The following is a 25,031-nucleotide window of genomic DNA, read 5'->3' as shown; positions in this document are numbered from 1 at the left end:
AAGTTATGTGGTGATCAGAAGAGGAAGAGTGCACAAGAACGACCCTAGGAGTTTACCCCGGTGTTCCATCAGTTTTGCTATGAATAACTTTTTAATAGTCTGGGAACTGAGGACAAATAAAAATTTGAGAGAGTTATCAAATCACAGATTCTTCTTTATACTGCGCTTTACAAAATGTCCCAACTTTTTTGGTAAAGGGGTTTTAATTTAAACAAAGTCCCATAGAGGAATGTCTGCAAGTAAACAAAGCCAACAGGGCTCTGCAACTGATGAGCAACAGCCAAAGAGAGAAAACTTTAGTGGTTCTGTGCTCTGTTTGAGTAGTGTGAGACTTTCCCTGTCAATGAATCATGTAGTGTGTCTCAATAAGAGTAACTATGAAACCATGAAACCAAGTAAGGAGTAAAACATGTTTTTAACAGGTACTTAGTTTGCACTAGGCCCCAAAAGTGCCTTTTTATACAGAATGTTTAACCTACCTTTACGATTCTGGTTATTAACAGCGATCTTATCTCCTCCTGGTTTCAGATTGTATGACTTCACTACTCCAAGTTCTTCCTGAAACACCTGAAAACATAAAAGATTTGAATACAGGGTCTTAATATAACACAAGCAATATTGGTGTTAAACTGGGGGAGACAAAGCCTGTTGTAGGGCAGTTGTAGCTTAGTGGTTAAGGACTAGTAATTAGAAGGTTGCTGGTTTAAGCCCCACCACTGCCAGACTGCCACTGTTGTGCCCTTATGCAAAATGAGTGTTTACTGTCACAACTGTAAGTCGCTTTGGATAAAAGCGTCCAAAAAACGCCAAAAATGTAAATGGGTAAGTGTGTGGCCAAAGCCCTGTGATGGATTACTGCACCCTGTCCAGGGTATTTCTGCCTTACTTCCAGTGTTTCCTGTCGTGACCAGGATAAAGCCTTTTTTAAACTCATTCTCAAAAATGTTTAGAAATTCCTAAGCGTTGAAGTCTGCGTACATTCTCATTGATTTGTAGAGCACGGAGCTACAGTGGTGTTCAAAAAAATAGCAGTGATTTTAAAAAAGTGAATAAAGCACAAAATCATTCTAATAACTTTTATTTCCATAAATGCAAATGCACTGAAAATACTCCACTTTCAATTCTAAATCATAACATTAACAAAATTTAGCCAGTTTGTGTTCATCCTTTACAGAAAATTAAGAAAAATGAATATGAGGCTGTTCAAAAAAATAGCAGTGCAGCATTTTTCTTTAAAAACTCAAAAAATGTATCTATAACATAAAAAACGTTTGAGGTTTCACTTTACTTTGAATTACTGAACTAATATTTAGTGGCATAACAATTTTTCCAAGATCTGTGTTGCATCGAGTCGACCAACTTCTGTCACCTCTGAACAGGTATTCCAGTCCAGGATGATTAGACTACATTCCACAGTTCTTCTGCATTTTTGGGTTTTGCCTCAAAAAAACGTGTTTCAGATATCAGCCCACAAGTCCTCTCTGGGACTGAAGTCAGGGGATTGTGCTGGCCACTCTATTACCTCAATCTTGTTTGTCTGTAACCAGGATGTTTTGGGTCATTGTCATGTTAAAACACCCATTTTAAGGACATTTCTTCTTCGACATAGGGCAACATGATGATCTTAAGTATTCTGATATATTTAAACTGATCCATGATCCCTCGTATGTGATAAATAGGTGTAACACCATGGTATGAAAAACATCCCATATCATCATTTTGTACCACCATGCTTTACTGTCTTCACAGTGAACTTTGGCTTGAATTTAGTGCTCGAGGGTCGTCTGACATACTGTCTACGGCCACTAGACCCAAAAAGAAAAATTTTGCTTTCACCAGTCCACAAAATGTTGAGCCATTTCTCTTTGGACCAGTCAATGTGTTCCTTGGCAAATGTTAACCCATTCAGGACGTCTTTTTCTTAACAACAGGACTTTGTAAGGAGTTCTTGCTGGTAAATTGGCTTCACTTAATCATCTTCTGTACTCACTGGTAACTTCAGATGTTCCTTGATCTTTCTGGAGGTGATCATTGACTGAGTATTTGCCATTTTGGCTAATCTTCGATCCATTCGAACAGTAGTTCCACGCTTCCTTCTGCGTCCTTCAGGTTTTGGTTGTCACTTCAAGGTATTTGAGATCATTTTAGCTGAGCAGACTATAATTTGCTGCACTTCTCTGTATGTTTTTTCCCTCTACAAACAACTTTTTAATCAAAGTACGCTGTTCATCAGAACAATGTCTGGAACAACCCATTTTACCCAGTAATTCAGAAGAAAATGCACTATGACCAACCTGTGCAACATTTGCCACCCACCTACCTTAAATAAGAGCCAAAATTGACACCCGTTCTTCTGCAGAATGAATGACTTCACCAATTGAACTCCTCACTGCTATTATTTTGAACAACCCCCTTTCAATCAATGCTTCAATTACTCAGAATGAGCGGCATGCATGTCCTAATTGTTGGGTTTGTTTTGTTTTCAATACTCTACTACACTTTCAAGTACATTATTTGCTATGTAGAAATGATGTTGGACTGCTATTTTTTTGAACACCACTGTACATCTGTATGTGAGCAGCATACCTGAAAGGTCGTACAGAAGTCCTCTTCAACATTTCCCTCATAGCTGAGAAGCTCCCCGAGTCCATGAGCAAGATCCTAAACACAAATCTTCCATTAATGCCAAATATACTAGAGTAAAGAGGTTCACAATCACAAGCAAAACCACAAATTAAAATACCAGGTGTACAAAAGCTTGTTTTTTTTTTCTACAACTGTACGCTAACATGTAAGTCAGTTATTTATTATGCTGAAATGCTGGTTCATAAACATCATTGCAAACAGAAAACATCCAGTATGTAATCAAATTTCTTTCAACTCGCTTTCACAGTAAGTTGGGTCGTTGTAATCCCTACAGCCCTCCGAAACACGGCCACAAAGCTGTGTGGTAAGTAGAGGCCTCAAATTTCATTTTCATTTACTTTAAACACACAGTGAATTATTATCCAGGACTAAACAAAGTCTTTTACACCCTCATGCCCGGGTCGTTCTAATTCACATCTCTGTGCTCCTAATAAAATTAGCCGAGAGGAGAAAATAAAAGGCAAGCTGTGATGTTTGACGTCAGCTGTGGCAATATCTGTCCTCATTCGCACTCTTGTTAAAAGCTTGGCTCATTCGATGGGGTTCCAGCTCCATGGTGCTTGTGGAAAAAGTCTGACACAAGGCAGCAAACAACGCCGAGAGGAAGTCTGTTATATAATTAAGAAGCCAAAGACTCTTTAAAAATGGAACATCTGGTTCTTTAAAGCCTGACGCTGCAAAACTACTGGAAATATGAAAAGAAATATCACATGAGAAACGTTTCAAGTGAAAAGCCATAAGCAAACGTGCAGCATGTTTGCACTCACTTGTTGCAAATGGTTTTGATGCGCCAGTACAAAATCTTGGTTGATCGTAGGGCGCCCTCTAGTGGAGACCAACAACCAAAGAGAGGATGATAATGGTCAGGAAAAATATGCAAGTATGTGATTCGTGTCAAATATCCAAAACAAAAAGTGGCACAAATTTAAAGTCCAACGAACTATGACTGTGTTTATTTGAATATGAATATGTTAGACAGCCGGACGATCAATTTCGGCACCTTACAGCAACTCAGTGGTGTTCAGGCTGTGGCTTTTAAAATGCTTACATGATTCGTCTAGCTAATAACATTGATTATTATCAGCGAATAATGTGAATTATGAATGAAGTCTGGTGATGAAGTCCCTCCCAGTATCACCAAAATTAGGGAAAAACGGTCTAGATGAGTTGTCAGGACTAAATTGATATACACTGATCAGCCATAACATTACAACCTTGTTTCTACACTCACTGTCCATTTTATCAGCTCCACTTACCATATAGAAGCACTTTGTAGTTCTACAATTACTGGGTATTATTTAGGTGGTGGATCATTCTCAGCACTGCAGTGACACTGACATGGTGGTGGTGTGTTAGTGTGTGTTGTGCTGGTATGAGTGGATCAGACACGGCAGCGCTGCTGGAGTTTTTAAATACCGTGTCCACTCACTGTCCACTCTATTACACACTCCTACCTAGTTGGTCCACCTTGTAGATGTAACGTCAGAGACGATCGCTCATCTATTGCTGCTGTTTGAGTTGGTCATCTTCTAGACCTTCATCAGGGGTCACAGGACGCTGCCCACAGGGCGCTGTTGGCTGGATGTTTTTGGTTGGTGGACTATTTTCAGTCCAGCAGTGACAGTGAGGTGTTTAAAAACTCCATCAGCATTGTTGTGTCTTATCCACTCATACCAGCACAACACACACTAACACACCACCACCATGTCAGTGTCACTGCAGTGCTGGGAATGATCCACCACCCAAATAATACCTGCTCTGTGGTGGTCCTGTGGGGGTCCTGACCATTGAAGAACAGCATTAAAGGGGGCTAACAAAGCATGCCGAGAAACAGATGGACTACAGTCAGTAATTGTAGAACTACAAAGTGCTTCTATATGGTAAGTGGAGCTGATAAAATGGACACTGAGTGTAGAAACAAGGAGGTGGTTTTAATATTATGGCTGATCAGTGTATATACTGTATGTACGTATATGTGTGTATACAGTTTTATGTATATGTTTGTACATAATCACAACTCTCATAGCATTATGTTGCATCATATGTTCACTTCTTGCACAAACTCACGTTTGCACTTTTGGTTACATTTCTATTTTAAATTTCAATTAAAAAATTTTCTAAACTTTTTACATTTTTAAATATTCCCATTTATAATATAAATATATTTTTTGTCCAAATCTGTACAGTGGCAGAGCAGTCACAAAAGCATTTCACTGCCAGTTGTACTGTGTATGACTGTGTATGTGACAAACTTTGATTTGATCTAACTGTAGCAACAGTAGTAACAGATTTAGCTACAAACAAACATTACAAGCACGGCTTGCCATGGGCGGTGTTAGAATCTCAGTAGGGCCATCGGCTGACTGGACCATCTTGAAAGTGATGGATTGGTACCCTGTCCAGGGTGTCCCATCCTAGCGGCCAGTTCTACAGTATTACTATAGGAACATGATGTAAAAATAAATCTTAGTTTGTGGCTGAGTGAGGACATTGATGTCTAAATGTTGCTGTTAACAACACGAGCTGGCTGTCCTGATAGCTCCAGTAACAATGAGCCATCTGGAAGTGACACACACTAATCAAAAGAATAAATGACCAGCTTTGCTCTAATGACAAAAACACAGGGCGAGCTGCAACAATACCACAGGTGCTATTTTAACCAGCCGTGACTCCGCAATTTATCTGTAGCATATACAGTGTTTACAGGACCTGCGTTACCACCACTGAACACACGTTTCTACCTGACAGCATTTATTTCATTTCATTTTTATGGTTTACCACAACTTCATCCTGGTCTCACAGGGGTCACAGCTCCAACTATTTATTTCAGGTCTGCCTGTTTTATTTTGCTGGAGCTTGAATACAATAGTCTTAATCAAATTCATTCCTTTTTAAAATCTTGGCTTGTAAGATAAAAAAATCTGTTAATGCAGTCAGGGGGCATTCGGTGGTAAATTATATTAGCCCACTACTGGTGGGATCCAAGGTTCAAAACTCCAGAGATGCTGTCAGGCATAAACATACCGACATGATTGGTTATATTGGGGGTGAGCCATTTGCACCGTTTTCAGATGCAAGGATGCTGTTAGAGAATGCTGAATGTGAGACGCTGAATGTGAGACGTGAGATGTTGGATGTCATCGCACGTTAAATTTAATAGACCAAAGTTAGGGCAAATTAGTGGTGACAGATTTCACGACTTACTAGTTCCACCTATCAAAACTAACTGTAAAACATCCTCAGCCGTGTTATGAGTGATTGTCAGGTCCCCATTTATCATGCTACATTGATTTAATTAGTAACCGTCAGTACGGGTTGATTTTCCTGCCCACAGATTATGGTTTTACGTGCATAAGAAAATATAAACATGCAGCCATGTGAAATGCTTGTTTCTTTTTTAAAGCTGGCTCTGTATTTTTCTTTATTAATTGTATTTGTTATTGAACTGTTCTAGTAATTCTCCTTTTTTACTATATACAATAGCATACTAAAAACTGGATAAATTACTCATTTACACTGTTAGTTTATTGGAAAGCTTTTTAAGTAGCTTACATATCTGGCGAACCTGATTACATTGGCTTAAAGCTTAACTTTTTGATACTGTTGGGTTTCCTGCTTAATGGCTATTTTGCATTCCCAAAAGCTTTTAAACTTTGTGCCTTGTGAAAAGTCTAATTAGTAGGAAGTACCAAGCACACTTAAAAAGATCGGATACAGCTTTAGTAACCTGAACTGTAAAGCCAGAAATGTCAATGCAAATATCAAAGGAAGATCTTACATTTGGAAAGTTAGTTCATTTAACAATATTGTTGCTACATCTTAATATTTCCCACATTCCAGTACTGCTTTTGTACCTAAATCTCTTAATACAGTGACTATACAGACGCTATAAAGTTTTCATACTGGCTAACTATTTTAACCTCATAGAAAACCTTAAACACCTTAAACACTATATACCTGTATATACAGTATATATATATATATATATATATATATATATATATATATATATATATATTGTGTTTAAGGTTCTCTATGAGGTTAAAATAGTTAGCCAGTATGAAAACTAAAACTAATATATATATATATATATATATATATATATATATATATATATATATATATATATATATAGAGAGAGAGAGAGAGAGAGAGAGAGAGAGAGAGAGAGAGAGAGAGAGAGAGAGAGAGAGAGAGAGAGAGAGAGAGAGAGAGAGAGAGAGAGAGAGAGAGACTTATATATAGAGGGTAGCGCAGCAGTCCATTAGGTTATCCCACCACCCAGATCTCAGCAGTGCTATCTGCCAGCCGGGTGTCTACACAGAGTTTTGCGGCGAGTATGTGTGGATTATATATACATTAAACCCACCACCCACCCAACGCCCACCCACCAGTTAAACAGTATTTAACATGTCACAGCTTGTACATACAGGCATGACCTGCTGCAGGTCGTCCAGTGTGAGGGTTGCCATGCCAACAGGGGTGTCAGGGTCACACGGCACGATGGGGGGAGTCAGCAGCTTCTTGTAGACACAGGGTGGGAATCGGATGTCCAGGGTGATGCTGTTGTACACAGCCAGGCCCATTAGCTGAAGGGATGGGGTTAAAGAATGCACAGCAATACAGAGCACACAGTCCACACACACATATAATACAGGCCTGCGTGCACATCCATCTTCAAAAAAAAGATTAAAGTAACAACTCAAAAACATGAAACAGAACAGTAAACCCCTTTCAAAAGTGCTCTTTTTTTTAGCTAAATATAAGTATGAGCTTCCTGTTACAATAAAATGCATTTACCTTGAACCGTATTAGGTGTTTTATTTTCAAATGTCCAACAACATACTGAAAGTGGTTTCGAAAGCATACCTACCCCTTACCCTACTTAATAATACCAGAATTTGTAAATAAATCGATCCACTGACGAGTCAAAAACTCTCCTATGTAATCCTATTGTCAGATAAAAAGCAGCTGATATTAAATTTATATATATTTATAAATGTATAAACATATATAAATTTATAAACTGTATATATAAATATATGTTTATATTCGTCACATGCATATACAAAGGAGATTAGTATCTGAACACAACATTTTATTGATTCTTAATTTGTTGAAAAATAGCCTATAGAATTAATTTAAAAAACTGATCATTTTGACTGCATCCTATATAATAGTGCTTACTGCACTAAATAGTACATATAGAATTAGTATAATGACACTGTCAAGTCACATGTGTAAATCACTCATGATTATATTATTAGATTATTTTAATGGAAGTCAAAACAACAAAATACTGTAAGAACAGTTTCACATAAGTAATGTTAGCACTCGGTAACAGTTGGGAAAGTAAACTTGCATTAGTTAAGGTTTACATGAATACCTTGTCAGTGCAAATGCTTAAATGAATACAAACAATATTTTCAGTGATTTATTTACTAGTAGCTACTACTAATGTGTCCACCTGCTGTGGAGACTGGCAGCGTGGATGGGTTACGGAATCATGTTTTTCTGTCTAGAAAAAATTAGGAAACCAGTTGAGGGGCACTGCTATGATTTGTTTCTAAACCCATCATACACCATCACCAGGATCAGCCAAATAAGAGAGGCAAACTGTCCAAAAATCATGTTTTTGAGTTCTAGCGAATGATAAACAGGATCTGGCATAAACAGTAGAAATCAGCTACAGCATGAATCCCACAATAAGCTGTTGCTACAGCAGCTCTTTTAAATGTAGAGAAGAACGCCCAACAGGTGTATTATACATTTAGGGCAGAATGTGAAAAGGCTGCTCTTTTAAGTGCTCACAGCTGACGGCACTCCTCCATGTGCTCTCCATATGAACATATGAACACACACACACACACACACACACACACACACACACACACACACACACACACACAGAGAGACAGAGACAGAGAGAGAGAGAGAGAGAGAGAGAGAGAGAGAGAGAGAGAGAGAGAGAGAGAGAGAGAGAGAGAGAGAGAGAGAGAGAGAGAGAGAGAGAGAGAGAGAGAGCAGTGGAAAATGAGAGTGAGTGAGAGGGGGAGATCGCCTTTTAGCAGACTGGGGGAAAAATCTTGGTAATGGCTGGAGCATCGAGACAACACAAATCCAGGCCAGGGGTTCTTCCAAATGAGACAAAACAAAAGAAGGCTTTCATTCATTATCCCTGGCTGATGTGACACAGCACTTCTGGACTGCTGCTAGAGGGGTTTACTCAAGCTCAGAGCTCAAAGACACACACACACACACACACAGCCAAGTCATGACAATTACATAAACTAGAACACAAATACCACATTCCGCATCATGGGAAGCTGCCATCACTTCTCTACGGCTGATTAATACAGCTAAAATAACATATCACATATCATGTGGTCATCCGGCTCCCTTTGATCAGATTAGAGGGTGCACAAGTGGTAGTGGATTCACAGATGGGAATTAGATATGATTAGATTGGGAGATAAAGGGGAAAAATCCAGAAAAAAAAACCAATTTTGATAGGAAACCCAGTGATGTATTGTATACTTTGATAGGACCCTAAAAGCATAGTTTGTCGGTTAAAGCCTGACCTTCGACTAATGACAATCGGTTAAAAGACATGGCCAATTTCACCCCTGTTTAACACTCATGAATGCACCAGATTTTGCTATTTTAGCTGCATCTCAAATTCCTAACACAACTGTAAATTGTAGTACACAACATGCCAATTGGGACATACCCAAAATCAAAGCCCAGTCAGCAGACATGAACAGAATTTATAATCCTCCATGTAATGACAAGTTGTCCAGATTGCAAGGCTGTAAAGCTGCAAATAATTTAGAAGACGTGGGATTTAAATAGCAGAGTCATTCATTTGTATGGCTACTTTTTAGGCAATTTAATGAACAGTAGCGGAAATTATCAAATCCACTATAATAATAATCATCCTGATTTTATGTTTTATAGGTGTCTGGCTAGCAGTGAAGCTTAACGAGTGACCATTACAATACAGCAACATGCAGGAATCATCAGGAACCATCTGCTGTTAAAGGAACTAGGCAAAAGAAAAATGCCTAGTAATATACACCGATCAGCCATAACATTAAAACCACCTCCTTGTTTCTACACCCACTGTACATTTTATCAGCTCCACTTACCATATAGGAGCACTTTGTAGTTCTACAATTACTGACTGTAGTCCATTTGTTTCTATGCATGCTTTGTTACCCCCCTTTCATGCTGTTCTTCAATAGTCAGGACCCCCCACAGGACTGCAGTGACACTGACATGGTGGTGGTGTGTTAGTGTGTGTTGTGCTGGTATGAGTGGATCAGACACAGCAGCGCTGCTGGAGTTTTTAAATACTGTGTCCACTCACTGTCCACTCTACTAGACACTATTACATAGTTGGTCCACCTTGTAGATGTAAAGTCAGAGACGATCGCTCATCTATTGCTGCGGTTTGAGTTGGTCACCTTCTAGACCTTCATCCACGGGGCCCACGGGGCGCTGTTGGCTGGATATATTTTTGGTTGGTGGACTATTCTCAGTCCAGCAGGGACAGTGAGGTGTTTAAAAACTCCATCAGGATTGCTGTGTCTGATCCACTCATACCAGCACAACACACACTAACACACCACCACCATGTCAGTGTCACTGCAGTGCTGAGAATGACCCACCACCTAAATAATACCTGCTCTGTGGTGGTCCTGACCATTGAAGAACAGCATGAAAGGGGGTTAACAAAGCATGCAGAGAAACAGATGGACTACAGTCAGTAATTGTAGAACTAAAGTGCTTCTATATGGTAAGTGGAGCTGATAAAATGGACAGTGAGTGTAGAAACAAGGAGGTGGTTTTATTGTTATGGTTTGTAAGTTTTTTTTTATTTGAGGAGGAAAGGAAACAGTAACTAAAATGTACAACAAAAAATTTAAGCATCTAAAATCCTGTTGGCAGAATGTATGCCAGCTTATAATGTATTACTGTATGAATCACCCCTGATTTAATCATCACACTGATCACTACTTTAATTATTAAGTATTACATGTAAAAACAATGAGAAAAGCATGATCTAACTGGCTTTTTCAGCTGTGACATCAGCTAGAGCTGAAAATAAGCATGGTTCCCACCCTGCGCTGAAAGAGGAAACTTTTACAGGCTCTGAAGAAGAAATCTGTTGGACCGTTTCTGTAAGTGGAAGCAGACTGTATGTTTATGGGATATTTACATCTCCCAGCAGCCACACTCAGCTAGCTGCCCGTTTAGTTCATGAAAGGATACAGCTCCAACCAATCGGAACTCCGAGCAGTTGTCGCACTTCCAGTTACTGAACCAGTGACACTGAGAGTCCTTCAGGTAGGTGAACATGCCTGCAAATGACAGAGACAGTGTTAGTAACTGACAGATGACAGAGACAGTGTTAGTTACTGACAGATGACAGAGACAGTGTTAGTAAAAAGAAAAAAGCCTTAGAGCCAAAGTGCCCTGGCAGCAACAGCTGTCTGTCATTAAAGGATTTAAACTGGTGGAAAATCAACAAGTAGCATCAACTACTCGGTGCTGTCAGATAGGTTTGAAAAGATCACTGTGAGGATTTGCGCTGAAGCTAACTGTTTAGCTGTTACAAAAGGTGCCGAAATTAAACAAATGACTGAAACAGAAAAAGCAAAAAAACAGAATCATTTTTTCTTGTTTCGATTAACAGGGAAAGCTTTTAATAACAGGCCCAGGGGGTTACAGAATCATGTCCTCCTACCTTGCCATTTATGGCTGGCAGTGGGGGCATGGAGGCACAAATGGCTGACATGTCAGTTCCTCTTCTTCTATTTATTATGGTTTCATCCTTACAGAGTTGCCAGCTCCTCTGTTGGCAACCTGTTTTGTCCTGAAACTGTGATGCCATGCCTGATCTGGTCAGGTATTCTGCAGACACAGGTGCTGGCGCTTTTCATCGTTTTTCTGGGAACTCACTGCTGTTGCGGCACCTTTAGCTGCCCTAGACGTACGAGAACCCTCCTGGATGGGTGAGCAGCATTAAAGGTGGTGCGACGGCCCTTTTTTGAAACACCACATTTGGACCCAAACTGGGCACTGCACCAGTTGGTGGAGAGGGGGTGCCTTTCATGATTTGCCATTTCGGCTTGTTCTTGGTTTCCTTTCCATTTTTTTCAGAGAACTGGGTTGTCGCAGACACGCCGAGCAGCTTGCCGTATTGTGACAACCAGTTCTCAGTTCTGCCCTATCCATGTTTTATCCACCTCCTCCATTGTGGGCTGTGAGTGTTTTTGTGTTTTTCACTTCTTACTTTGTTTTTATTAGTTATTTTGGCCACCACAAAGGTCCTGGAAATCTTGTGAGCATACAGGACACTATGGACTTTATAAAGTACCAAGGGTACTCTCAGATTACTTCCTCCCGGAGTTTTTCCCTGCCACTGTTGCCCTTGGCTTATATATCTGTTTTTTAAAGCCTGGAATCTGTAAAGTTACTTTGAGACAAAGCCCATTAAAAAATAAAAAGTGGTATACAAATTCATTTTGATTGATGATTATCAGCCAGTAAAGAAGAAAACTCAGAGTTGTGGATAAAGGGGTGCCAAATATTGTGCCATATGGTTTCGTTTATTGGGATAAATGGTAACAAACCAAAAATAAATTCAGTCCCTTCAAAGGGTGCCAATAGTTCCAGAGCTGAGTGTGAACATGTAATCAGATCGATGCACAAATCTAATAATAGATTAATAATGTTCATGTGAATGCATTTATTTCGTCCTGCACACTTACCATAGTCAGTGTGAAAAATCTGCCGAATCAGGAGAAGAAACCACTCCTTTGTAAGTCCTCCCATGTCCAAGCCTGCTTCTCCAACAAACGTCACTTTAAGCTTTTTCTTCAAGTCTGCTCTCTTTCTCGAAAGCTATTAAAGAAAGAAAGAACACATTTATGGCGGGGCCGTTTTTCCAAATCAAGCTGCAGCCACACTAAGAACTTTCCAGACCAGACTATTACTGGGTTCTGGCGAGGAGCAGCATTTCTACAGTCTAGGATAATAACATGTGGAGATGCATTCAAGAATAAAGAAACATGCATACACAAAAACCACAACATTATTCGTATAGTTCTGTAAACATTTCTGTGTGGTTCGGAGTTAGTGGTAAGAACTGAGGGAACAGACAGGCGCTGTCCATGTTCTGTGTGTTCACATATTTGGAGCGAGTGCTATTACCTCATCCAGTGAGTCACTGACCAGCTGTAGACGCCTAACTTTAATGTTGAGAAAGAGCAGACTCATATCCACCCTCTGTCTGCGAGAGACCTTGTCCACCAGAGTTTGCTGCAGTACAAACAGAAGGTCGTACGTTTAGTCACTTACCATTCCCATGCTAGGAACCTGTTTACATAATGATGCTATCAGACACACTTTCTCATAATTTTTTGATAAATCTTAATGAACTTTAGCAATATTACTATCGTATGTTAACATCTGTAACAGGGCAGGTCACGTTTCGCTACTGTAGGACGAGGTGAAGCCCATACATCTGCAAGAACTGAAAATGAACCCAATTGTCGGATGCCTGGCTATGCTAAAAAGCCACAAATAAAGAGCTGGTGGAAAAATAAAAGCAGTAGACAAAACAAAAAAACAAATAATGAAAACAAGACATTCACAGCCTGCAGTGGAGAAAGTGGATAGAACAGGGATAGTGCAGGAATGAAAACTTGTCGTCACAATATGACGGGCAACTCTGGTCTGTGACAACCCAGTTCTCGGAAAAAGAGAAATTTATTTATTAGGATTTTAATGTCATGTTTTACACTCTTTGGTTACATTCATGACAGGAACGGTAGTTACTCGTCACACAAGATTAATCGGTTCAAGTCTTTAATGTTACACACAGTCATGGACAATTTTGTATCTCCAATTCACCTCACTTGCACATCTTTGGACTGTGGGAGGAAACCGGTGCTCCCAAAGGAAACCCACGCAGGCACGGGGAGAACATGCAAACTCCACATAGAAAGGACACGGACTGCTCCACTGGGAATCAAACCCAAAACCCGTGCTGCCCCAGGAAAAGACATAAGATAGGAAACCCTCAAATAAGCCAATGGGACCAACACACTATCGACTGGGGCTTTATGCCACCTGTGTGGCAGCTTATTCACCCAGAGCATTTCTGCTGTGGCGGCTGAAAAGTACCAAGATGCCATCAGAGTTTTCTAAAAATATGTGCTGGCATCATGCTGGACCAGACCAAGTCTGGCATGACGGTTCTGGACGAAGGGCAGGTTGCCAACAGAGGAGTTGGCAAATATGTAAGGAACAAACCATGATCAATATAAACACTTCCACCTGTAATGAATTAATGCTTAACAAGGCACCAATGACTGTCAGGCCATAATTGGGAGGGCAGAAGGACATGAGCGCCATGGCAAGGTTTTTTTTAATGAGGCTGCCACTTTAAACACAGATCAGCCATAACATTAAAACCACCTCCTTGTTTCTACAAACACTGTTCATTTTATCGGCTCCAATTACCATATAGAAGCACTTTGTAGTTCTACAATTACTGACTGTAGTCCATCTGTTTCTCTGCATGCTTTTTTAGCCCCCTTTCACCCTGTTCTTCAATGGTCAGGACCCCCACAGGACCACTACAGAGTAGATATTATTTGGGTGGTGGATCATTCTCAGCACTGCAGTGATACTGACACGGTGGTGGTGTGTTAGTGTGTGTTGTGCTGGTATGAGTGGATAAGACACAGCAGCGCTAATGGAGTTTTTAAACACCTCACAGTCACTGCTGGACTGAGAATAGTCCACCAACCAAAAATATCCAGCCAACAGCGCCCCGTGGGCAGCGTCCTGTGATCACTGATGAAGGTCTAGAAGATGACCGACTCAAACAGCAGCAATAGATGGACCAACTAGGTAGGAGTGTCTAATAGAGTGGACAGTGAGTGGACACAGTATTTAAAAACTCCAGCAGCGCTGCTGTGTCTGATCCACTCATACCAGCACAACACACACTAACACACCACCACCATGTCAGTGTCACTGCAGTGCTGAGAATGATCCACCATCTAAATAATACCTGCTCTGTGGTGGTCCTGACCATTGAAGAACAGGGTGAAAGGGGGCTAACAAAGCATGTAGATAAACAGATGGACTACAGTCAGTAATTGTAGAACTACAAAGTGCTTCTATATGGTAAGTGGAGCTGATAAAATGGACAGTGAGTGTAGAAACAAGGAGGTGGTTTTAATGTTATGGCTGATCGGTGTTATAAGAACATTAAAGAGGAAGTAATCACTAAATCCTTTAAAAAATATCAGTACAAACTTCACTGACAGACTAAAATGTCTTAGCGTCTGCTAAGCCTACACTTTGGTCACATATGGCTGGGAGGGAACTTGTAAGGATTCCACCAAAAAAAGAAAAGCCCACTGATGCTGCCCCACCCTACACTAGACCGTATCAGAAACATTCCCTGTAGTAAAAGGAATTCAGCCTGACTGTAAACGTGTGTTTCTTTAGAAGAAGGTATGAAACTGTTTTAATACATTTATGAGCTGCTTTAATTAGACTTGTGAGACTTTTCAAACCAGCAGTTTTCAGAATAACAACGTCACTGCCCTGAGACTTCTCAAAGTACAGACGGCTAACATAAACAGTCCAGTCCTGAATATAAATGGCCATAGAACAAACAAGCAGCAAATCTCACGAGACCTCTAGGGCCAAACGCTCTTAATCCTCAGTTTCCAGGGTAACTTTTTGTGTAGAGTATGGTGACAGGACTGGAGAATGCTCACCCTGGCCATGCTGATCATCTGCTGCTCCGAGTCTCTCTGGATGATGGCCTTCTTTACCACTGTAGACAGGATGAACGGATACTGGCAAAATGTGAACCTGAAAGGATGGATGGACGTGGGTTAGAATGGGCACTGCAGCCAGTGTTCCTCAGTGGTACCAGACCCAGTGTGACCCTAACCAGGATAAAGCTGATGAAAATGAAATGAGAAATTAAAGTATATAATAGAGTTTCTGTATGATGCTGTATCAAGGTTATAAATAGGGAGAAAAAAAAAAAAAAAAAATACTTTCCCAGACCATGTCCAATGCACTAATCAAACTCATGTAGGATTAACATGTGATATTTATATTATATTATTTATATATATATATTTTTGCATTTTTCCCAACTTTCCTCCCAATCTAGTCGTATCCAATTACCCGATTGCATTACGCTTCCTCTCTACCGATGCTGATCTCCACCCTGGTTGAGGAGAGTGAGACCGTCACACGCCCCCTCCGACACGTAGCCGACTGAATCTTTTCACCTGCACGAGGCGAGTTCATATGTGGATCGGCTTTGTGTATGGAGAGCCACACCCCGATCAACACATTATCCCTCGACTCTGTGCAGGCGCCATCAACCAGCCAGCAGAGGTCGTGATTGCATCAGTTATGAGATCCCTATCCAGCTTCCCACCCTGTATGAACAACAAGCCAATCGCTGGGTTCCTACATTTTCACACGTACAGTAAAACCAGATTTATTTAACTAAGTTATTATACCATAAAAATATGAATAAGGGTGTATTCACATGAGAAGCAATTGGCTTGAGCAGTGGCATAAAACGTCATCAAAGTGCGAATATGAGACGCATCCGCATTTGTGTGGAATAACCGGCAAATCCACTCTGAAAGTAGGGATGCACCGATCCAACTTTTTCAGTTCCGATACCGATCCGATACATATACTTTGCATATCGGCCGATACCCGATACCGATCCGATACCATTGTTGAATTAATAAACCGTATACTTTATTATGTGGGAAAGGCATCAGGATCGACTTAAACATTACTAAGTTTGCAAAACTAAATATAATTAACACAGATATAAATGTACTGAACTGCTATTTATTTGTCAATAAAATAATAAACAGGCATCTTAATATTTCAGTGTTATTTTCACTCAACGAGTGAGCATCCGACGCTGCCTTGGTGACCAAAGCAATCCCAGCATTCATTGCGGGTCGGATGCGCTTTTCTTACAGAAAAATAAACATAGCTGACGGGGCGGAGAAACGAATGGAGTTATTATCAAACGTAAATAAAATATTACTGATTTTTAACTTGTATAAACTTGTACCGAGTGTTTTTATTTGCAAGTTCGAGCTTGTCAGGAAATGTAACGGTTATCGGTACATGAAGGGAAATGTTATATTGACGTTAGCACTGTGCTACCTCAGTTCATTGGTTTTAATGGCAAGATGCTAAATCCTAAACCCGATGGAATCGCTATGTAACGCGTTCAAATAACCTGATTTATGACTCATTAGAATCCTCTCTACTGAGGCAGCCGCTTATGTAGACAGTAAGACAGCAAGGCAGCTCCTTAGGTTTTCGAACACACCCATAATGTAGCTGCTGACAATGAGAAAAACAGTAGTAGCTTAAATAACTTTTTCAAATAAACTTATCCGTAAATATTTAGTGCAAACAGTAATACAAAATAAAATATAGCAGCTAAACCTGAGTAATAAACATGTTGCCATCGAACTTGTTGGCATAGCAAGCAAGTGAAATACCTCCATGCAGCTGAGTCTTTGGCTCGCTCCATGTTGCTCTTTTTGTTTGTGTTATACGCCATACGTCAGCAGCACGTCCTGTATGGGCTTAGCACGCGTCGCAAACGAATTAAAGTGAACGTATATCGGCCCCATGGATCGGTTTAATTATCCGATATCCGATCCATCTCATTTTGGTAATATCGGGACCGATATCCGATCTTAATATCGGATCGGTGCATCCCTATCTGAAAGCTCCACAGTATCTGTGTTTAGCTGGATTTCTCTCACTGTTTCACTTTTACATTTGTGTTACAGCTCGAGGTTCTGAGAAATTATGAGAATCAGCTTTTCCAAAAGATCCGAAAATGCTTATTATTAAAAAAAGGTTAATGTGGTTTAATGTACAAAAAAAAACGACACAGAAACACTACACTTTTCTTAATTATTACTGCTCATAAGTTCTCTCCACTGATGGAAATCCTCTGTCGTTGTTTTAATACAGTACAATAAGTCACGTTAAGCTTTGTTGATGTAAAGCATTGTTCGTACTGCCTAGGTCGCTTTTAGCACGTCATATGAAAGAGTTTGTCTCATTAAAAACGCTTTGAAAAGGTCAGCAGCAAACTGGGTCAAAGTTCAATCAGGTAAACTTCGCAAAAATCGCGAGCCCAACGTAGCAAAAGTGTGCAGTGCATGCCGCTTAGGGAAGTGCAGCGGTGAGCTATGCAGCCATGCACACAACAGTACAGTTTTGCTGCTTCTCATGTGAATGCGCCCTAATTTGAAGGACAAGAGCTAAGAAAACAGCTCCGGTAGAAAGAGCTTCATAGCACGTGTGCCAAGAGAAAACGGTGGAGAGTAGCGCTTGGTCAGATATGTGTTTTGTGCCACACCTGTTGGAATTTCCATGAGCTTGCCACGTATGGTAATCCTCCATGAAGTCTATGTGGTCCAGTGTGAGATTATAAAAATCAGAGAAGGGAATGATGGGAGAAGAAACAATGGTGTTTGCAGCATCTGAATGGAGGGAGGAGAGAAATGGCTTTTTAGGGGAAGAAGAAATAGAAGGAGCAAACCCAGAAATAGCACACTGTTTCACTCAGCTTCAGTCCAAGTCTGGCTTTCATACTCACTGAGCAGAGAGAGAACTTTGGTAGCAGAAGGGATCCACCATGAGCACTTGGCCATGGGCGGCAGCTCCTCTGGTTTGGCAGGGAACAGCCGTGTGGTGACGAAAAGCTGTAGGCGTTCCACCAGCTGCTTGAAACGCTTCTGAGATAGTCTGAGAGACGACACGTCGCCCAAGTCACACACACACACATCAGATAAACTCTATTTGATGTCAAATGTTTAAGCTACACATTTGTTCATTCCAAATAAGATTAAATTTACATAACATTTGAACTTCTTTTAACATATTCACCAAAAGCCAGTGACTATTTAAAACATAAACAACCCCATTAAACTTTCCCTTATAATCCAGCTGTTTGTAGTTAGGGCTTTACTTTGTGAATTACTTCCATAAACAGTATAAACGACAAACTCTGGCAACAGAAGGAAACGTTTGAAACTCACTTCTTGAACCAGTGCATGAGAAAATGGTGATCCGCTTCGGGCAGCGCTGCGATCTGCCTCAGTAAATGTGCATATATGACATAAGTGGCTGTGCTGCAGTACTGAGGGTTCTGCAACAAAGAAAAGCGTTTTTCAGTGAACTTCAAAAGGAAAATATAACTTTTCATTTGGGTGCCAAGGAAGAAGTCTGGCTCTTTAATAAAGACTGGCTTTTTTTTTGTGGAAACCAGCGATCCCCTCTCCAGCATGACCTCATCAGTCGTCCGGCATAGCAAAAGACAAATAATACCAGGGGCTGACTTCCATCAGCAGCAGACAGATCAGTTTAGTAATTGCTCCTGCCGTTAACTTTCACTGTGAGTTCATTCTGTCAGGGCATCCATCAACAGTCTTAGAAAGACCAGCATCCAAGTTTGGAAAGGAACAAGCATAGAAAATCTAAATGACTGTGTCCCAGCACTTCCAGATTTCAGAGAACACATAATAGCTTTTAGAAATGAACCGAATCAAAATAGATTTTGTGAATGTAATCCACTGAAGTAGAAATATCAACAATCTTTAAAGCATGGCTATTTATTTAGTGGCCTGTGGGCATACTTAGGACTGGTTCTGCTAGTTAATCAATAATCTAATTAATTAGCTAATTTATACAAAATCAGAATAACAATATTTTTTGAATACGGTATTTTAATCAAAGCCAGGACTGACTGATGCCAAAGAACATGAAGGTTTATGTGTCTTTTATAGATGAACTAAAAGGCTCCTGTGGCTCAAACTGCAGATCATTTTAATCCTGGCGATGAGGCGAATGTGTCACCATACACAGTATATCAAAGCCGTCTGTGTACGTGGCTACGTATCTGCATTTTCCACCTATAGGTGCTTTCCAAATGGAATGGATATGCAAGCATCAAAACTGGATATCAGAACACTGGTCTGACTGGTATAACGAATGCTGTTTTTTTTTCAAATTGACAATCCACTCACTGTAGGACAATCCACCTTGCAACATACAGAAGTTGAAGGACTTGCTGATATCTTCAGGTGCCTATAGAATCCATGCCTGGGTGTAGAGATGCATGAGTACCGACTGGTATCGCGCTCATTAACTCGTACTCGCAAACGAGGCTCCGATACTAAACATCCGATACCGTGTGCCTTGTGCACGTTGCTGCGTTATGCCCGGTTCACACTACACGATTTTTGCCCTGATTTTCGCTCGGCGGCTGCTCGGCGCTAGATTTGCCGGCTCGGGAGCAACTCGGCGTTCGCTCGGTGATCAAAACTCGGCTCTCGATCGCTATGTGTGAACTGTCCAACAACTCGATCCGAACGGCTCACAGAGCGCTCGAGTTTTCTAGCACGTCAGATATCTGATCTCAGATGTGCGACTGGGAATGAGTGACATGTCGAACAGCCAATGAGAACGCAGGATACGGTGTGAGGGGAAACGCAGGTGAGGAGTGTAAACAGGTGGGACAGGGGGATAATATAGTTTATCAGAATACATCAGCACACACATGTTTTACAGTATTTCTGACCTGATCGTTCTCTACAAAACACCAACACTGCAAAAATATTTATTAACCTCCAACTCACTACAGAACAATCCGTGCTGTTCGTGTTGCCAAATCCACTCAGATTCATTTATTTTTCCTCCTTGATTTCATCACGTCAGCGCACAAACACTTTGATCTCTCGCTACTTGTTGACGTGCATTTTTGGACGTGGTATCATTAAACTTCTCGTCACTTCTCATGTGTGTTTTTGTTTAAAAAAAAAAACGGTATTCTAAATATGTATTGGTACCTGGGTGTATCAGAGCTGTTTTGACAGTTTATTAGGCAAGTGGTCCTAATGTTTTGGCTCATTAGAAATTAACATTTCGTTATATAAGAAAGGGTTGGTATCTTAGTGTTTGGTCTTTACATTCCCCATTCACTATAGTTTGCATATATAGTTGCAATTAGAAATATTTAACCATCAAAAAACTAAATATTTACTCTAAACTCTTCTGCTTTTGCATAAGCAGGATATTTTGATAATACTTCCATGTAACAATTATTCAACCCCTACATAATTGTGCTGATCTTAAAACCTACTGCTAGGCTGTATGAGCTTACATATGAGCTTACATAAGTTGGGTTACATCGTGATTAAACCACTGGGACTCGACCCTTAATTTGCTTCAGCTGTGCTGTGTTATTTAAACACCACCCAGAGATTCAAGTGTTTAAGGTGTGTTGTAACCATGGTGAAAACTAAGGAGCTGTTACAAAGTGGAGGAGATGAGCTGAGTCAGAAGATGAACCGTGGAGGAAAGCCCAACATTTTTCCAGAGACCTTAGCAATCTTATCAGGACAACAAAGAAAAATCCTGCGCTTGACTTACAGAATCTGGACCAAAAAGCTCAGGAATTTAATATAGTATACATATACTGCTACGAGTAATTTGTTTTATTTTTCTCTTCAGAAAATCAATAGTTTACAGTAGTGGCTTAGTGGGTAGAGCTTTGGGCTTTTAATTGGAAGGTTGTGGGTTTAAATTCTGGGTCTGCCATGCAGCCACTTTTAAGCTTCTGAGCAAGGCCCTTAACCCTGTCAGCTCCAGGTGGACTGTACAATGGCTGTCCCCCAACGCTCTGACCCAAGCTTCCGAACAAGCTGGAATATGTTGATAAGGGATTTCATTGTACTGTACACCTGTATATGTATATACAACAAATTAAGGCATTTAATTCTATTTTTGAGTTTCAATATTAGCGGTTGTATTAATGTAAATGCTGACTATTGTAAGCCTGTGACATAAAATTAAAAGGTACATAAAGTACACAAACAATCCATAACAGACTTTGTGTTTGTGATTTTAAATTTTGACATTAAAGGATGCCATTTCTACAGGAGCTTCTATCCTTAATAAAAACACAAAACCTTCCAAGTGTTCTCTTAGTAATTTTATTATGTTTTTATTAAATGTTTGTTCAAATGAATAGTTTTAGTTCATATTGTAATGCTTTTATTAAAGTTCTATCAGTGTTAACAAGGACATTTTACTGTTAGCATCTTTTTATTGATAACAATCCACTTTGAATTTGATGAAAGCTTTAACCTCGGCTCTGATATTCATCATCAGAAACTCAGAAACCTTGTGTGACTGAATATATATTTTTTTATTTCAAAACCAGACTAATTACATAACCCGGTTTTATAGTTTTGCGTTTTATGCGTGTCTCTTTATTCCCCGTCTATTGCCAGTCGTTCCCAGACATCAAACCGATGGCGCTGGCCTTATTTGGACAATCTAGCCCATGCTGGTCATGTGTGAAGTAAACACTGAGCTCACATTATATCTGCAGTCGGGCTGCTGCGTAGGTCTGACTGCAGCTATGGCTGGAGTCAATGGGCCATGTGGTGAGGGAGGAGATTAACTGTTTCCTGCCCTGCCTCAGACTACGACGTGGGCACCGACACTAAGACTGAATGTAGACCAGATTAGCTTTGCTTGTGCTTCACATGAATTTCTACATGTGTGTGCAGAAAAAAGTACTGACAGGAAATCACAGCTATTATAGAAAAACCAACATAAATGTCTCACCTGCACAAGTATTAAATATGCCCTCAGGTCGTCTTTTGTTCGTGGCCTAAAACACAAAGTTTTAGCTGAAAACTTTTCTGTTTCAACACAGCACTCAGCAGCTTGCTTGTTCGCTATTAAATGTTTAAAGCGTAAAAACAAAACAGCACTTACCCCTTCCATTCTCTTAATAAACTATTAATGATTCCCTTCAGGACTGATTTCTGCGTGTCGGGGGGCTGCGGATTCATAACGTTTGAAATTACAGATCCACATTCTTAAGGAAACAAAAACCTACACAATTCTAATAAAAACACGCAATAGCTCGTTGTGTTAGCAGTTCTCTTTACTCAGATTTTTAGACGTACCGTGTGAAGTAGAGCGTCATAGACAGCATTGACAAACTTGGTGTTTATTCCTGAGTCTTCAATAGTGTTGAATGGAGCATTTGCTTCTTTCTGAGTTTCAAGAAAAAAGATCAGGATCAGCCTCTAAACACAAAGTTGCTTTAGCTTCAAATGCCTTCTATAAGATTATAAGATTTACTAAACTTTGACACAGCAGTAAAACATGCTAACCCACTACAGCTGAGATATCGGGGTTCAAATCTGCCAGTCAGGCATCTACACAGGCATGACTGGGTATATCTGAGGGAGAAGGATTGGTGGCCAAACTCTCAGTGCTGGTAAAAAAAGCTCAAATTCAATAAGAAAGGTTGCATCCGAAAGATAAGATTCCTTTATTGAAAAAAATATACACAATGAAATGCAATTACTATTATACAGCAGTATGACAATTACAACCATATGATAAAACACTATATATTCTATATGTAAATATATACATATGTGTGAAGAATGAAATGTTAAGTCCAGTGCTGGGAAAAAAAAGGGGGGGGGGTTGTCAGTGTAAGGACAGCCTTTTGTGTATTCTGCTATTGTTATGCAGTCTGATGGCAGTTGGCACGAAAGAACGTCTGAAGCGCTCCGTCTTGCTCTTTGGTGGAAGAACTGACCAGCCACCATAGTTCCTCATTGAGAGGGTGAGAAGGAGGAACTATGGCGGCTGGGTATCTGAGAGCATCTGGGATAAAAACTGTGTCAAATCAAGTATGTGAACCAAATTGATCCACTGTGAAAACCACTAAATACAGGAGCAGATAAAAGAAGAAATAATTAAACGTATGTCCCGAAGGTCACCTCTAACAAGATCAGCACTTTCTATAGAAACCATACACAGGTGGTTTCTGTTACTCTGAATGAGCTCATTCATTCATACTGAGCCCTAAAAGTAACAATTTGGTTTTTCCCCTTTTCCCAGACTCACTGTTACTGTTTCACATGGGTACACGTTCCAGCAGCTCTCATTTACAAAGAAAAAAACAGCAGCGCAATTCAGAAAGCACATAATGGACTAAATTATGACATAACACATTAAATCCTGTTTAAACAAAGCAGTCTTTCAGTGGATCTAATAATTTAAGTAAACTCATAGATAATCAGTATAAATATTCAATAAGTGAACGTTTTTAACAGGAGATTGATATTTCTTTCCATTAAAACTATTAAAATCAGTTTTTAAATAAGGTTCTTAGCAACTGCTTTGTCGCTGACTAAATAACATTACATTCTTAGTGGGTTTCACCACATATCCACCAGGACCAAACCCACCTTAAAGGCAGCATTGAGTTCCAAGAAGGAGCTGAACGTGGTCAAGTAGAAATCATGGACCAGCCTCCAATCACCTGAGAGAGTTGCCCTTTCAACGTCTTCTCTGAATACAGATAAACAAACACTGTTAACTGAGGTTTAAACATGTAAATAATGGTCTGAAAATGAGAAAGCTGTGTAGACTGAAAGCTCATACTGAAACTCTTTGGAGGTTTTGGTCCGGATAGGAATGACTGGGTCTGAGATAAAACGAGCTTTAACTTCTGGTGGCAATACATCAATGGAGATTCGCTGCTTCTGTCTCACATCTGGACAAATCGGGGGAAGATCTCTCACTGCAGACAAAAACAAACAGGCATAAAGTACAGATACAGTGTATCACATAAGTGAGTACACCCCTCACATTTCTGCAAATATTTTATTATATCTTTTCATGGGACAACACTACAGAAATAAAACTTGGATATAACTTAGAGTAGTCAGTGTACAGCTTGTATAGCAGTGTAGATTTACTGTCTTCTGAAAATAACTCAACACACAGCCATTAATGTCTAAATAGCTGGCAACATAAGTGAGTACACCCCACAGTGAACATGTCCAAATTGTGCCCAAAGTGTCAATATTTTGTGTGACCACCATTATTATCCAGCACTGCCTTAACCCTCCTGGGCATGGAATTCACCAGAGCTGCACAGGTTGCTACTGGAATCCTCTTCCACTCCTCCATGATGACATCACGGAGCTGGTGGATGTTAGACACCTTGAACTCCTCCACCTTCCACTTGAGGATGCGCCACAGGTGCTCAATTGGGTTTAGTCCATCACCTTTACCTTCGGCTTCCTCAGCAAGGCAGTTGTCATCTTGGAGGTTGTGTTTGGGGTCGTTATCCTGTTGGAAAACTGCCATGAGGCCCAGTTTTCGAAGGGAGGGGATCATGCTCTGTTTCAGAATGTCACAGTACATGTTGGAATTCATGTTTCCCTCAATGAACTGCA

General features: G+C 40.2%; 1 protein-coding gene across 4 annotated transcripts in view; it reads right to left on the bottom strand.

Moving 5' to 3' along the window:
• hectd2 (HECT domain containing 2) overlaps positions 1 to 25,031 on the bottom strand; it is a 385,857-nt gene that overhangs the window by 344,574 nt on the left and 16,252 nt on the right. For all 4 annotated transcript variants that reach the window (XR_010013858.1, XR_010013857.1, XM_063003196.1 and 1 more), the window contains exons 3-17: positions 24,232 to 24,370; positions 24,036 to 24,138; positions 22,734 to 22,823; positions 22,540 to 22,604; positions 22,387 to 22,432; positions 18,792 to 18,901; positions 18,350 to 18,498; positions 18,110 to 18,233; positions 15,453 to 15,549; positions 12,865 to 12,972; positions 12,423 to 12,555; positions 10,921 to 11,009; positions 7,077 to 7,235; positions 2,587 to 2,661; positions 480 to 567 (exon numbers count right to left, since the gene is read on the bottom strand). Coding sequence is in view for 2 of the 4 variants with exons in the window: in XM_063003196.1 (XP_062859266.1) it covers positions 480 to 567; positions 2,587 to 2,661; positions 7,077 to 7,235; positions 10,921 to 11,009; positions 12,423 to 12,555; positions 12,865 to 12,972; positions 15,453 to 15,549; positions 18,110 to 18,233; positions 18,350 to 18,498; positions 18,792 to 18,901; positions 22,387 to 22,432; positions 22,540 to 22,604; positions 22,734 to 22,823; positions 24,036 to 24,138; positions 24,232 to 24,370 (1,575 nt within the window). In the remaining 2 variants the exon portion in view is untranslated. The remainder of the gene's footprint in view (positions 1 to 479; positions 568 to 2,586; positions 2,662 to 7,076; positions 7,236 to 10,920; positions 11,010 to 12,422; positions 12,556 to 12,864; positions 12,973 to 15,452; positions 15,550 to 18,109; positions 18,234 to 18,349; positions 18,499 to 18,791; positions 18,902 to 22,386; positions 22,433 to 22,539; positions 22,605 to 22,733; positions 22,824 to 24,035; positions 24,139 to 24,231; positions 24,371 to 25,031) is intronic.

The sequence above is a fragment of the Trichomycterus rosablanca genome, chromosome 10 (assembly GCF_030014385.1).
Source record: "Trichomycterus rosablanca isolate fTriRos1 chromosome 10, fTriRos1.hap1, whole genome shotgun sequence".
Classification (NCBI taxonomy): domain Eukaryota; kingdom Metazoa; phylum Chordata; class Actinopteri; order Siluriformes; family Trichomycteridae; genus Trichomycterus; species Trichomycterus rosablanca.
This window is presented reverse-complemented; position numbering and strand designations above follow the sequence as displayed.